This window comes from Macrotis lagotis, chromosome 2, assembly GCF_037893015.1.
Source record: "Macrotis lagotis isolate mMagLag1 chromosome 2, bilby.v1.9.chrom.fasta, whole genome shotgun sequence".
Taxonomy (NCBI): Eukaryota; Metazoa; Chordata; class Mammalia; order Peramelemorphia; family Peramelidae; genus Macrotis; species Macrotis lagotis.
In genome coordinates this window covers 134,609,549-134,624,891 of record NC_133659.1, presented here as the reverse complement: position 1 = coordinate 134,624,891, position 15,343 = coordinate 134,609,549, and the positions used below count along the sequence as shown (strand labels likewise).

The following is a 15,343-nucleotide window of genomic DNA, read 5'->3' as shown; positions in this document are numbered from 1 at the left end:
TCAGAAAAACACTGAAGGGGCTGTTGTCACAAATAGCTTCCCAACACTTTTGTAGAGACATTTTAGTGCATCAGAAATGGAGAGAAAAAGAGGAAAAAGAGGTGATGGCCTGATGGCAATAGATGCTAGTCATCTGCAGACCAAAAGGGCGTGGATAGAGAGTTGTGCCAGAAGGTACCAGGAGGCATGTATCTGCAGTGTCTGACTAATAGACTTGCCTACTATTCTCTGTAACATGTTTGAGTTCAGTGAATTTACATCTGTTTAAAATGTAATGAGATGATTTAGTGTGTTGTTTAAAATGGAAATTTTGTTTACTTATATTTAAGTAATAATCCCCCTGGACCTAGCAGCCAGAACTCAATTAAGGGAAGGTTTATTAATTAGCCACCCTGCAGTGAAGAGGAAGATGGAGCATGCTTCTGTTAACTGGCCGTTATGAGTGAAGATGGCTGATTTGATGTATCAGTCATACAGCTGCTGAACACTCACATGCACGCATGCGCGAGCAAAAGCACATGCATACACACATTTAAGAGTTTCCTATTTCTAGATATAGCAGAAAGAAAATACAATTTCTAGAGGAAAAACCCTTGTTTTTCCAGATGGCAATAAGGAAAGTCTTATTATTTTGTTTTGTTTTGTTTTCAGTTGTAAAAGATAACATTTCCCTCCATGATTTGGGTGTATTCTAGAGCAACTGCCCTATTACACTGCTTCTTATATTGACTATCCCTTTGAGTAGAAACCCGGGTTGGATATCCTTAGAGAATTTCTAAGTTCTAGGAAAGAGTTTCTTGATCTATGATGTAAAGAAAGAAATAAAGAAGGAAGAGAAAGGAAAATAGGAAGAATAAGAAAGAGAGAAAAGGGAAGGAAGAAAGGAAGGAAAGAAGGGAGGAAAGTAGAAGAATAAAGAAGGGAGCAAAGGGAAGAAAGGGAAAGAAGAGAAGGAAAGAAAGAAGAGTGAAAAGAAGGAAGAATTTAAGTGATTACTATATGCAGGTCCTGTGATGCTCTACACATTATCTCTTATGATCCTCACAATGGATGTTGTTATCCCCATTTTAAGGTGAGGAAACTGAGATCAAAAGCAATTAAGTCACTTGTCCAAGGTCACATTGCCTATAAATAAACTCATGTCTTTCCTGACTCCAGTGCTCTATCCACTGTGTCTATGCAAGCATATTTCTGCCATTAACTGTATTAAGAAGTCACAGTGGTATTCATTCATTCACTGATTCAATAAGTATCAGATGCCTCCTATTTCAGGATGCTATGCTACAAATTCTGTCAGTAAGACATAATCATGGCTTGCATGGGATTTATAAACTAGAAAGGAAATAAGGAATACATACAGATGACTTATTGGACTATCTAAAATGCATTAGAGTAGGGTTTTTTTAAAGTGCTTTAGGAAGTCCAAGAAGAAAGTCATGATTTTAAAAAGAAAAAGGAGTTCAATAAGGAAATGCAGGGAAAGGGATATTACAGACTTAGGGAAGAGTCAGTAAGGGCACAGAGGTAGGAGAACATAAAAGGTGATTTTTTTAGGGACAGAATTGTCTGGAATATAATGTATGAAGAGGTGACCTCAGACCCTTACTAGTTGTGTGATCCTGGGCAAGTCACTTAACTTCTGAAGAAGGAAATGACAATCACTCCAGTATCTTTGCCAAGAAAACTTCATGAACAGTATGGCCAGGAAGTCAAGAAGAGTTGAATGTGACTAAATAACAACAAAATGAGTAGAAGAATTTGGAGAGATGAAATCCAGAGCATGCATTCACTGAGAGTCAGACTTCATTTAAATAATGATACATATTTACATAGCAATCAGAAGTAGGTATTTATTAATATATGTTATGTTGAATTGAACTAAATACCCACTATGATAAAGACTGGAGGGAAATGACTAGATAAATAGGGGAAGCTGTACCTAAATGTTTTTGACTATCAAGATCTATACTGACTCAGTTCTCCTGACTTCTTTTCATTTATTTATTTATTTATTTAAGGCAATGGGATTAAGTGACTCACCCAAGGTCACACAGCTAGGCAATTATTAAGTGTCTGAGGTCACATTTGAATTCAGGTCCTCCTGGCCTCAGGGCCAGTGCTCTATCCATTATACCACCTAGATGCCACCCAGTTCTCATGACTTCTTGCACAGACTAATGTGGACCAGTTATTTTAGCTCACCTAAGTGCTTCTGGCTTCTGTTCTCTGCTGACCTATGACTTCGCATCTAACACTAACCACTAAATCAACTGTTGTTTTAGATTCATTGCCTGCCATTTTCTCTGATACCTCACACACATATGCCTAGATATCATCTTTCTCTCAGTAGTATTACCATTACTGGTTGGGTAGAAGTCACATGGCTAAAAAATAAACAAAGAAAAAGAAGTCATGTGGTTTGGAAATAGTATTTTTTTTTAAAGAGAGAACATGCAATATTCTGGTTTTGTGTGTATGTGTGTGTTTGTATCCAAATTTAATTATATTTTTCTTGACTCGGGGAGGGAGGAGAGGAAAGGTGAAAAAATAAAATAAAAAGTACATAGTAGAGAACAAAAGAAAAACCTAAAAGGAAGCAAAGAAAAGATGGGCAGTTTTGAAAACAATGTGCAGTACTTATTACATAGATTTTCTTGAAATAGAAATTGTTTTATATTGAATAATTTCTTACATTCTGTGTACATGGAAATGTTCTTTTTTCTTTTCTCATTTTGTATTTAAGTTTAAAATGAACAAAAAATTTACACCTACACCCACAAACAAGAAGGAATATATGTTCTTGGGGAGGAAACAGGATGAAGATGAAATCTTATGTTCTGATACATTACCATTACAGGTGTTGTAAAAATGGATGCTTACCCTTAAGAAAAGAAATTGAGTACTGTTTCTTAGCAAGAAAGGTCAATCAAGTTAACTTTTACAAGAGCAGAATTTGCAAGTTATAGATAGTAGCTTGACTCTGTTCAGATTCTTTACATGAAAATAATGAAATCAGGAATGTTGGTTGACTGAGACTGAGATGCTACAGAGAGAATCTGCCTGGAAATCCTGGCAGCTATGACTGGTCATCTTTTCAATAGGATGTAGCCACTCATTGATTCTGACAAAATGCCTTACAAAGTGAGTGAAATTAGCCTTTTACTTTCTGGTGATAATCAAGATTTATTGAGGGATAATTCCATTTAGTCCAAATCTAGATTTAGAGACCCTGGGGATATAAGTGCTAGAACTCAAGGGGAGCTCTGAAGAAAGTAAAGCAGGTTCAGATGAAGCTTGAACCTATAGCCCTTGACTGACTGAATCCTAGAGATAGAAAATATGACTTCTAAATATCTCCCTTTCTTCCCCCTCTCCCCACAATGAACTGTACTTATAATTTCATTCATTTTAAACTACTATCTCTCCTGTCCCCTGGGGTGATATGGTTTCTTGCTAATAGGCAAATGATCTGAGCCCATTTAGCTAGTCCCTGCCACCCTGGATTAAGCAAAACATGTGAAATTCCAAATTCTGTGAAGGCTCCAATTCCAGTTTGCCTGGATGAAGTAGGCAGACTCTGTATAACCTTAAACTCATTTGCTGTTGTCTAAATGTACACTCACTCATCCTGAGTCACTTGCCTATAATTATGAATACTTTATAATATTCTAATAGGATAGTGTAAATGAGCTCATTTGTTCCATGCATCCTTATCAGGATTTATTGGAGTTTTTTTTGATTCAGTTAAACCAACTGAATTCTTAGGGTCAGCAGGGGCAAATTAGACCCTCTCTCTAGCCTTTAATCTCTGCTGCATACCAATATCCTGTCTGTAATTAGGCTAAGGGTTTCTCTCTCTCTCTCTCTCTCTCTCTCTCTCTCTCTCTCTCCCTCTCTCTCTCAGTTCACACTGCCTTAAAAGTAATTATTTTCTTATTTGCTAGAGCAAACCTTTTGAGGTAAGGAAAGAGGTAACACAGCATGTCCTGACTTTTCAGGGATTAGCCTTGTTAGTAAAAATAGGGATAAAATATACTTTTATTAAGCATGAAATCTCATTATCCCTCAGGCTCAAATTACCTTTCTAGACCAGGAGCAAACAATGAGATCTTGGATGGGGTGGAAGCAATTGGGTCTAAGAAAGTCATTTGGAAACATCATCATCTCACAATCTCTATTTAGACTATCAGATTGCTTCTCTATCACAGGAAACTGTGTGGTCTGGTAGAAAGATCATTTCATGTAGAGTCAGAGAATCTAATATCAAATCCTGCCTCTGCCTGCCCAGATGACCTTGGAGAAATCATTTATCCTCCAGGGGCCTCAGTTTCCCAACGCATAATTGGGCTGCATTAATGGGCTCTGAGGTCCCTTCTGATTCTTTGTCTAAAAATTGTATTCCCAGAAGGTAGGAATTAATTTTATCTCAAAACCACTTTTTTCAGTGATCCACAATAATAGAGGAGAGATGAAGTCAGAATAGTAGTAGTAGTAGTAGTAGTAGTAGTAGTAGTAGTAGTAGTAGTAGTAGTAGTAGCAGCAGCAGCAACTCGGTATTTAGGTTGTAGTTTTTTTCCCTCTCTCTAAACTGAGTAGTAGAAATAATAGTAATAACAGTAGCAGCAGCAATAACAACAGTAATAGAAATAAGGTTACCCTCTCTCTAAATTAAATAGTAGAAGTAATAGTGGGAGAAGTAACAGCAGTAGTAGCAATAGCAGTAACTGTTATTGTATTTCTCCATGTATAAGACTCGCCTTAATTTGGGGGCCTGAAATTTTTAAAAATGTATTAAATAAAGTTATTGAATTCAAGTTTTATTCATCATGAAATTCAAGGCCCTTCTGCTCATAGCTTTCAGGCATCTTTTGGGCAAGTCTGGGCTATGGACACATGCTTAGTCCATTCTGTTTCATGAACCATGAAGCACCAATTGTGTCCTCCTTGGAAATCAACCACTTCTTTTTCATCATCAATTCTTCTAGCCTCCTGCTGAACCATCTTTGTGGACACAGGAATTCCAATGGCCCTCTGCTCTTTAACCCATCTCTTCTAGTCCCTCTCTAACTCAGGTCATTTGCCTGCCTTGCCTCTCGTGGCCTTCTCAGGGCATTTTCAGTAGGGTTTCTTCTTCCTATAGCTAATCTTAGATTTTCTCAGTTGGAGGAGGATCAAACTGATGTTCAGGAGCAAGATTTCCATTCACTTTTGGAAACTGGATCACTTTGAACTTGAATTAACCACTGTGGGAAAATCTTTTCTGAGCTATTCTGGGCAGAAGGTGACAAAATATAACCTAATATACCAATGACAAATGCAAAACAATGAGTGTAAAGACAAGTATGGAAAAGTGGGAAATGCAAGTTAAAAAAACTACAACTGCTAAAGGAGATGCTCCCAGTTTTTAGGCCCTCAATTTTTCAAAAAAGGATACATTATATACATGGGGAAATATGGTAGCTTGTAGTTTTTCTTTCTCTCTAAACTGAATAGTAGTGGGAGTAACAGCAGCATTAGCTTTAGTAACTTTAGATTGCAGGTTTTTTCCTATCTATACTGAGTAACATTATCTTAATAATGATATTTATATAGCACTTTAAAGTTTGTGGTGAACTTTACATGTATTATCTCTTTAGAATCTCAAAACAGTTCCATGATGTGGGGGTTTTATTATTAGCCCTATTTTGTAGATGTGGAAACCAAAGCTAAGTAACTTGCCCGTAGTTGCACAGCCTAGGTCTTCCTGATTCTAATTCCAATATGTATTTTACCATCTTTCAAATGACAGATTACATGAATAGAATTGGCTCTTAGCATTTAGCCAAGATATTCTGACTACTATTCACCCCTCTCCCATCTCCCAAGACCCTATTTGGGTTTTTTTGGTTGTTTTTTTTACTTTTTTTTTTGGCAGGGCAACAGTGTTAAAGTGACTTGCCCAAAGTCCCACAGATAGATAATTATTGTCTAAGGCCAGATTTGAATTTACATCCTCCTGATTCCAGGGCTGGTGCTCTATCCACTATGTCACCTAGCTACCCCCAAAGACCTTCTTTGACTGGTACTTTATCATTGTTGATATTAGATTGTAAGTTCCTTGAGGGCAGGGACTGTATTTCTTTTTATTAATTATATTTCCAGCACTTGGCACAGTGCCTAGACAAAGCAGGTGCTTAATAAGTGTTTACTAGATATTGAATTGACACATTGTTCCCTGAACAGTGAAAAGGTATTAGACTCAGGCTTGTTTCAGATGAGCAATAAGCAAATGGAGAATTGAGAATTAACCATATTTAGAATTATGATCTTGCTTAATTCAAATAGCAGCAAGGTACTACTGTGTTTTCCCATATTACAAGTTTACTTTCTCTGGGTTCCTGCTGAGCTCAGCCTGTAGATGTTAAGCATTGTGATAGTAGGAACAATTTTTAAGACCAGCAATGAGAAACAATATAGAGTGATGTATGTTGTACAGAAATTTTCAGGTATCCCACTGTTATTATTTCCTGACATAATTTCAAAGGGGTCTTGTGCATATATATGTATTCATAAGGAATTTTTCCAAAAAGCTCTAAGGAAATTTGGCATCAGCCCAAAGTTAACCATTGTCCCCTCCTGTCTTTTTTTCTTCTCTCTTCCTCATTGTGATAGTGTCCGGAGGTCGAAGCCGTTTGCATCTGATTGACCTAGGCAGCTGTGTCAAAGCTCTCAGCAAAAATCGAGAGGGGGGTTCGGGCCTGTGCTTGTCACTCTCTGCCCTGGGAAATGTCATCCTTGCTCTGGTCAATGGCAGTAAACACATCCCTTACAAGTAAGTGACTCTCCTTTGGAAACCTGTCTGCATGAGCTTCATACACCTTGAGTTTCGACAATAGAGTGATTTTGTGAGCCCAAAGCTGGTCAGAAGTGAAGGTGAGGTGTACAAACATAGAGGGAAGCCTCCATTTCATTATCCAGTCAGGACCAGAAACTGGAATCCATTATAGTACATTATTTTCCAGCTTCATGGTCTGTCATTTCAGTCATTTTAGTTATGACCAGCTCTTTGTGATCCCATTTGAAGTTTTCTTGGGCAAAGATACCAGAAGTTTCTTCTCCAATTCATTTTACAGTTGAGGAAACTGGGGCAAACAAGGTTAAATGACTTTCCCAGGGTTATATAGCTAGTAAATGACTGGGGTCAGATTTGAACTCTGGTCCTCCTGACTCCAGATCAGCACTCTATCTGCTGTATCACCTACCTGTCCAGAACATGTTTATTGATTGATTGATGTAATGTACTCATTAATCAGGACAACTGGGCTTCAGAGTAGAAAACATAGAGCTAAAAAGGTTAAATGCTTAAGTTCTAAAGTTACAATCATAAATGCAAAAAAAAATTGTTTTTAAATTAGCAGAGTTGTGGATAGAACAATGGCCCTGGAGACAAGAAGGCTTGACTTCAAATTCCATCATAAAGACTTATTAATTGTGTGATCTTAGTTGAATCACTTAACTTATGTCTGCCTCAGTTTCCTCATCTATAAAATGGAGAGTTAATATTTGTTTTTCTTACTTTTCAAACTTTAAAACACTATATTTAAATACTAATTAGTAGTTAAAGATCACTAATAAAAGTCATCACCAAACAAGTTATTTAACCTGACTAGATCTCAGTTTCTTTATCTATTAAATATGAAGATTATATTCAATGACTTTTCAGGTTCCCTTCTGGCATTAAATCTGTAAGTCTATGATTATAATTAAAAGTAGTAAAACATAACAATATTTTTTAAATTAAGGTTCACCAATAAGAAGTATTATTGTCAATACCCACAGGCTCTGAAGGGTCCTTCACTCATTCCAAAAAAAAAAAAGATTTCCTTTAGTTCTGACATTTATTATATCCATTCCCTTCTTCTTGGAGTAAAACATGAACTACCCCATGTTTTATGTAGATATAGGCAAGCAAAGTCTCTATACCACTCATAGTCTAGAGACCCCTCCTTACCACTGTGACCCTAGCCCAGTGAAGCCATGGGCATCCTGGAGCTACATCAGCTGCCAACTCCCCAATATACCACATGTTGGTCTGGCTGGATTGAGGGAATGCCTAGTGCCAGGTACACATAATGCTCGATGGCCTTGCATCCTTGCCAATGCCTTCCATCCTATAATGTTTGTTTGCCAACTTGTATGGACTCAGTAGAAACAGAGAGATTTCCATTGTTCCTCAATTCTTAACCTCCATCATGAAGCTTGAGGTTTCTCCTAAGGCAGCTTGCATAACCTCCCCACCAGATAAACAGCTGCCATCAGTCCAAATTTCAGGTTTGGTTTCAGGGGCACTGAAATGTAGGACCAATTGAGTTGTTTATCCCTTCTTTGATAACAAGAAAGCCAAGGCATGGGGTTTGCCCAGTCACTTAGAGCAAAACTGGTATCCTATCTCACAGCGTTGGAGACTCTGGCATCATTCTGATCCCTCTGAGCCAATCCACTTCTCCTTTCTCATCAAACTTTATAAAATATGAGCTGCCTTTCCCCGGCACAGCAGGAGGGATTTAACACAGCAGGATGGCCCCAGTTCCTTTTTCTAAATTCAGCCAGAACTCTAAAGCTACATTATGCAGCTTTGTATGAGCATGTTAAAAGCCCTGAGTAATGCCAACCTTATTCTTGCTACTTGTAGGTCTCCTAGAGAAAACAGTCCCTTTTTTGTAATTTAAAAATATCTTGTTCCTGTTTACTTAAAAAAAAATCCAGAATACCATTGCTCTCCCCCTTCCAATTTTCCCCATCCCCCCAGATGCTCGATTTGTCACACTCAACATCACTCTGCTTGGAACCTGTATTATTATGGTTTGCTTCTGGGAAATTAACTGAAATGTGTGCAGAGGGGATATGTCCTTTCCTCATTTCTCTTCATCATGGTCCCAGACCATTTGTCATGTGAGTGTGTTAGGAAGTGAGTTTGGATTCATTACCCACCCCAGGCACTCCCTCAGGTACCGTAGACGTGCCCTAAATGATTCTGACTTTGCCGATGATACAGCTTTGTCAAGCAGTAAGCACACGGATAGGCAGAAGCAGGGAGGACAGCATCCCCTCATCAGCCATCCCGGTCATTATAGGCTCCCAGACCCTTCTGAAATCCCCAAAGTCAATCCTAAGGGATGACAACCTTCATAAAGGAGGATGGACATGGGGTGACCTTGGGCAACTCCATATGGACAAGCTGAGGAGGTCTCTTCCTCATTTTGAGAGGACCATGGTAAACCAAATGGCCTAGACCCCTTAGGACCAGGACATGTAGGGTCCAAAGTCAGTTTTGCTTGAACTTGGACAAGTAAGCATAATAATTATAATTATAGCTGGCATTTATATAGCACTTACTGGTGCTAAACACTTGATCTCATATTATTATCTCATTTGAACTTCACAACATGAGAGGTCGGTGTTATTATTTCCATTTTACAGATGAAGAAACTGAGGCAGACAGGTATTAAATAACTTCCACAATGATCCCACAGCTGGTATGTGTCTGAGGCTAGATTTTCATTTGGGCAAATTCTGGTTCAAAAACTCTTTATCTTAGTGGATATCAGACTAAGAAAATACCACATGGCTTTGTTCAGGGACCAGTTTTGTCACATGTGACTTTTGACTTTTAGTTCAGTGAAATTTGAAGTTTAAGAAATAATGAAGGGGCAGCTTGGACACTTAATAATTACCTATGTGTGACCTTGGGCATACTACTTAACCCTATTGCCCCCAAAAAAAGAAATAATGAGGAAATCCCTTCAAATGATATAAAGAATTTAGCAGATATATTTATCTCCTGAAGTGACTGACAATGAATAAGGTCAGTGGATGGCCTTGGAAGTCCAAATTCAGTTGAATTATTTGTGAATTCGCAATATTTAATAAATAACTGCTACAGTGGACCACAGAATCAATGTCTGGAAATATCTCAATGATGTTCGTCTACTCAAATAAAATTTAGTAGGGATAAAAGTAAAGTCCTATACTTGGGTTCAAAAAAAAAATCAATGGAACAGTATTTAACTAGAGAATAACAGTTCATGTGAAAAAGACCTAGAATCTTTAGTGCAAACTGATATGAATTAACAATGTTAACATGACAAATAAAAAAAGATATCATGAATTTAAACTGTTAGTAGAAGCAAATGTTTAGGATCAAGGAGATATAATGTTCCCACTACATATCATTCTGGTTAGACCAGATCTGGAGGATTAGGGTCAGTTCTTGATGGCAGTTTTATTCAAGTCCTAACCCAGCCATTCTTGCCCATTCTGTGCCACTCCTGCCCATGTCTACCCATAAGTTTACCAAAGGAGCATCAACACCATGTCCCAATAGGATTTCATCACTTTCTCTTGATATTGTGAGGATACCAATGGGGTAGATAGGTAATTCCACAGTTATTAGAGGAAACTTAGGTGGCATGGAATCAGGAAGGCCTGAGCTCAGATTCAGCATCAGATGCTAACTGTGTAACCCTGAGTGAGTCATTTCACTTCTATCTGACTCAGTTTCCCCATAAAGCTCTCTATATATGTTGGCTATTTTTATTACTATTATTACTATCTGTTGTTAACACGTCCTCTCTTCAGGATTTTTTATTTGTTAAGGGTCATAGTTAGCTCAATGTGCTTTCACAATGACTACTCAGCATGATCATTCCTTTTTAACATTTCAGAGGCTCTCATAAGTTCCACAATTCCTAGTCAGCATTGATAAGAATAGATATCCCTAATAATTAAAGCTATACAGAAGCAGAATGACTACTGAGAAGATGAGTACTCCATCACTGGAGGTCTCCAGGTAAACATTAGATACCAATTTGTCAGAAAAATTGGAGTGAAAATTCCTGGTTAGGTACTGATTGATTATCTATAACCATTAACTTCCTTTTCAAATAAGAGAGCCTGAGATTTAGAAAGAAGATTTAGATCATCATCTAATAATAGGTCTGGTGTGTATCATCATAGGAAGTTGTAGGCATCAGTTAGAACTGCAGGTTATGTATTTGAACACTCTTGAATGTGCTATCCCTGAGACGTAAGAATTATACCCATGATTCCCTAAAGAAATATTCTTTCCTTGCCACCTCCATTAGGGAGACACTTATACCTTCCTGTCATAAGAGGCCAAGATCTAGAAATGTCAGAGAAAAGAGACTCACATCTCACATATACTGATATTAATTAATTAATTCATGGTCCTCCATGCAATCATAGATCCAGAACTGAAAGGGACCATTAGAGACCATCTAAACCAAACCCCTCATTTCATAGAGGAAACTGAAGCCTAGAAAAATGGACAGACTTGCTTGAGAAAGTCACTCCAGTAATAAGTGGCAGAGCTTTGATTCATACTCATATTCTGTGACTGTGTCCATTTCTCTTTCCATGGTACTGCACTGGCTTCCACATTAAAATGTTTCTCAGGAAGGTGGGAAAAGTCACTCAGAAGATAAGAAGATTGTTTCTCTAAGCTTCAATGCACATGGTTTTCATTTTTATAAAAATTCAATGATTTAGGAACTGGTCAGGGAAAATGCACAAGAAACAAAATCCTGGCATTGGTCAAACCTTAACCAGATTTTAGTTAGGAGAATGTGCAATGGAAAGAGGCCCCAGTGCTGTGTATGTGTGTGTGTCTGTGTGTAAGTATGAGTAAAATATTCACATATATTTAGAATCATTGAAAGGCACATTACTAGTGCATTATCTCTTCTTGATTTTCAGGAAGAAAGTCAATTTAGTTTCATTTATACAAATTCAAGGTACCAGTTTGGATGGAGAAAGTGAGAGAGAGGGAGGGAGGGAATGAGAGAGAGAGAGAGAGAGAGAGAGAGAGAGAGAGAGAGAGAGAGAGAGAGAGAGAGAGAGAGAGAGGAGAGAGAATCTCAGGTTGCTAGGCAACGACATCAGTGATAATTCAGGGTAATACTGTTTTAGAAATGATCATTTTTATACATTTTAATGACTATGAGAATGGCAAAAAAACCCCTGTGTTTGGAAAACTACAGAGAGAGACCAGACCTTGCCTCTCCCTTCCTTCCTTTCTTTCTTCTTTTTTCCTTTTTTTTTTTTTGAGATTTTGACTTTTCCTTTTTCATTCCTCCTAGGCTGCCCTCATGCTTATGCTAAAGGAATACTGCTTCCATTCAAGCTACCAGGGCCATCCTCATATTAATTCATAACACTCCCCAGTTTTTTCATTTTTAAAAGTTTAGAAACTAGCATATGGCCAGTTACGCATTCAAAGTTCATCACCAGGCATGAAACTCAGCTGGAAGTGGGGCTATGCCTAGCCATAACAGCAGGACCCCAAACCCAAGGTTTCAACAGATGTTTTGTGGCTGACTCCTTTGTTCCAGGGTACCTGCAAGGGGATTGATTCCTGTTGTCTTCTCATTTTCCACTGGTTTGTGCTCCAACTTGAGATTAGGAAATTACTTGAAAAAGGGGATCATACATTATCCTTCTCATGCCCCCCATGGGGGGCTGAGCCATGTAAAAAACATGAGGAGAGCAAAATGTACCTGTTACTTGTCCATTTTCTCTAGTATCCTAATGCTGATTTTCCAAAAAAATCCTTGTCTCCATTTTCTGTGCCCATGGCCTGGACATAGTAACTTAAGATACAGAAAAATGATAGGTACCTTAGTGATCATCTAGTCAAAAATGCCTCATATTACAAATGAGAAAACAGCAGCCCAGATGCTTGTCCAAGGTCAAATAACCATTAATAAGTAGAATCTAGATTCAAATCCAACTCTAATGACTTGATATACTGATCTTCCTCTAAACCACTGACTTCTCTTAATCTATTTCAAAAGCTTTAAAACTTTACAGCAAATGTGAGTGGTAATGATTCCTTTTTTTGATTGAGCCTATGATAGGAAACTAAATGTATAGTCTAAAGAGCATAAGACTGTGAATCAGAAAAACCTGAATTTGAATCCTGCTTCAAACACTAGCTATGTGGCCCTGGACAAATTACTGAAACTTCTTTAGCCTCAGTTTTCTTATCTGCAAAATGGGGATAATAAGTTGCAGAGATGGTGACAACCTGCTTTGATAGAGGAAATTTCCTCATTTGAAAGTGAAACCTCTAGTGCTCAGAGAATTAGACTTGGAGAGTTTCTCTAGCCTAACTCCTTTCTTTTCAGCATAGGATACCTATCTTTTCAAGACAGGTTAAGACTGAGATTTAAACCTGGGTCCTCTAGCTTTCTACCGCACTATACATCTCCTTATTTACATATTAACATTTCTGCATGATAAATATGATCATTACAGTACTTCATATAGATTTAAATATGAGGGATAAATATTAGAAACACCTACATTCTAAGTGGTCTAGCATTTTTTTAGGTTTTTTCAATGCAATGGGGTTAAGTGGCTTGCCCAAGGCCACACAATTAGGTAATTATTAAGTGTCTGAACCCAGGTACTCCTGACTCCAGGGCTGGTGCATTATCCACTGCACCACCTAGCCGTGGTCTAGCATTTTCAAACCAGCCCATGAACTGTCTGGAGTTTCCACATTTAACTTTTAAAATCATTTATCTTTAGAATGTTTCAGTCTTCATATGAAAGGTCCCTCATGTCTAATCTGTGTAGTTAATTAAATAGTTAATTCCTAATAAATCCAACTGAGAGAGAAGCACTTGGGTCAAAATATTACAGAGGGCAAATCAGTGTGACCAGAGAAAGATTTCATAGAGGTACTATATATATATTGGATATATATTGGAAAAGGGATGGACAGGGAAAAGGTAATGAACAAGGCAAGAGTTAACATGGGGTCTTGTGAATTGTTTGTGAGCTAATTAGAATCGGAGGACTCTTGTTGGGGGGGGGGGGAGCAATAGAGAAGTTTTGAAGGCTTAAGGTAGACCAGATAATGGATGATCTCTGATGTGAAACTCAGGTATTTAGGCTTTATGGAATAAATGACAGGGAACCATTGTAGTCTTTTAAAGAGAGTATTGTCCCATCTTTTTCCCACCTCTGCATATATTTGTTATCCTTGTAATAACTTCCCCTACAACTCCCCAATTCCATTGAAATTCCATCTGTAAGTCAAATGGAAGGAGCTGTTTTGGAGATTTTCAAATGGAGTGTGGGTGACCCTTTGTCAGGGTTAATGGAGAATAGGCTCCTTTTCAGATGTAGGCTGTATTTGGTGACCTCTATGGGCCCTTCAAACTCTAAAATCCTCTGATCTGTAGTAAATCCTACTGGGGTTAAAAAAATCTATATAACAAATATATGAGGGAAGGTATGGCTAGATAATGAATGGTTCATAATTTTAAAAAAATGTTTAAGGTTTGAGGGACATGCTAACTCAACATATATCATAGTGTAATATGGCAATCAAACAGATTAAGATGATGTTAGATGTTGTATCTTGAGTAAAAGAAATATCCTTCCAGGTACTTGAACTCAAACTGACTCATCTCCTATCTTGGGCAGGATGGTTCTGTCAAAAATATCAAACTGAAGGTCAAGAGACTTTAATTCCAATCTCACTCCTCCCTTTAACTAATTTAGTGATTCTCCAGGCTGTAGTTTTCTTGTATGAACTAGATGATGATTTTTGATTTGTTTTTATTTTGGGGGAGTGTGAGGGCAAGGTTATTGGAAGTCTGATGAAGTGCACCCTTTCTTAAAATAGTGCTGTTAAAAGAAAGGAAAAATCCATAGGGTTACAAAGAAAACAAAATATTTAAAATAGTGGTTTGAATATTTTTAAAACCAAGTTTACACACCCCAGGTTTTATAAATCCATGGATTTGATCCTGGGTTAAATAATTCTTTAGTTTCTAATAGCACTTGAATTTCTTGTTAGTTGATATTCCCTTTCTATCAGACTTCTTTGACTAAAGTGAAGATAATTGAGATGAGATGGTAAAATGGTACAGATATGAATATGCTTGTACAGCTTCAATGTACTGTTATAGTACCATTAATATTTATTATTACATCCATATGTTCCCCTAAGGTTTGCAAAATGCTTCACATACTATCTCATTTGATACTAGGATAGCCCCATGAGGTAGGAAATGTTATGGTTTCTATTGTATAGATGAGAAAACCAAGGCAATAGAAAAGCCAGGTGAGTTGATCAGGGTCCATGGTCATACAGCTCATAGTATCTGAAATGAAATTTGAACCCAAGTCTTCCTGGCTTAAAGTCCAGAATTTTACCTATAATACACTTTATTATCTCTATTACTATTACAAGATCCGCTTTCAGTAAAAGTGATATCTTAAACTATAGTGAGTGGTAAAGAATGCTGATTTTCACCTACAACAGTGGACA

The 15,343-nt window shown here is 37.6% G+C and overlaps 1 protein-coding gene across 1 annotated transcript in view; it reads left to right on the top strand.

The window, feature by feature from the left end:
* The window catches only part of KIF26B (kinesin family member 26B), a 624,587-nt gene that overhangs the window by 538,262 nt on the left and 70,982 nt on the right, over positions 1 to 15,343 (top strand). Inside the window, exon 10 of the mRNA XM_074222850.1 lies at positions 6,652 to 6,811. Within this exon, the coding sequence (XP_074078951.1) occupies positions 6,652 to 6,811 (160 nt within the window). The remainder of the gene's footprint in view (positions 1 to 6,651; positions 6,812 to 15,343) is intronic.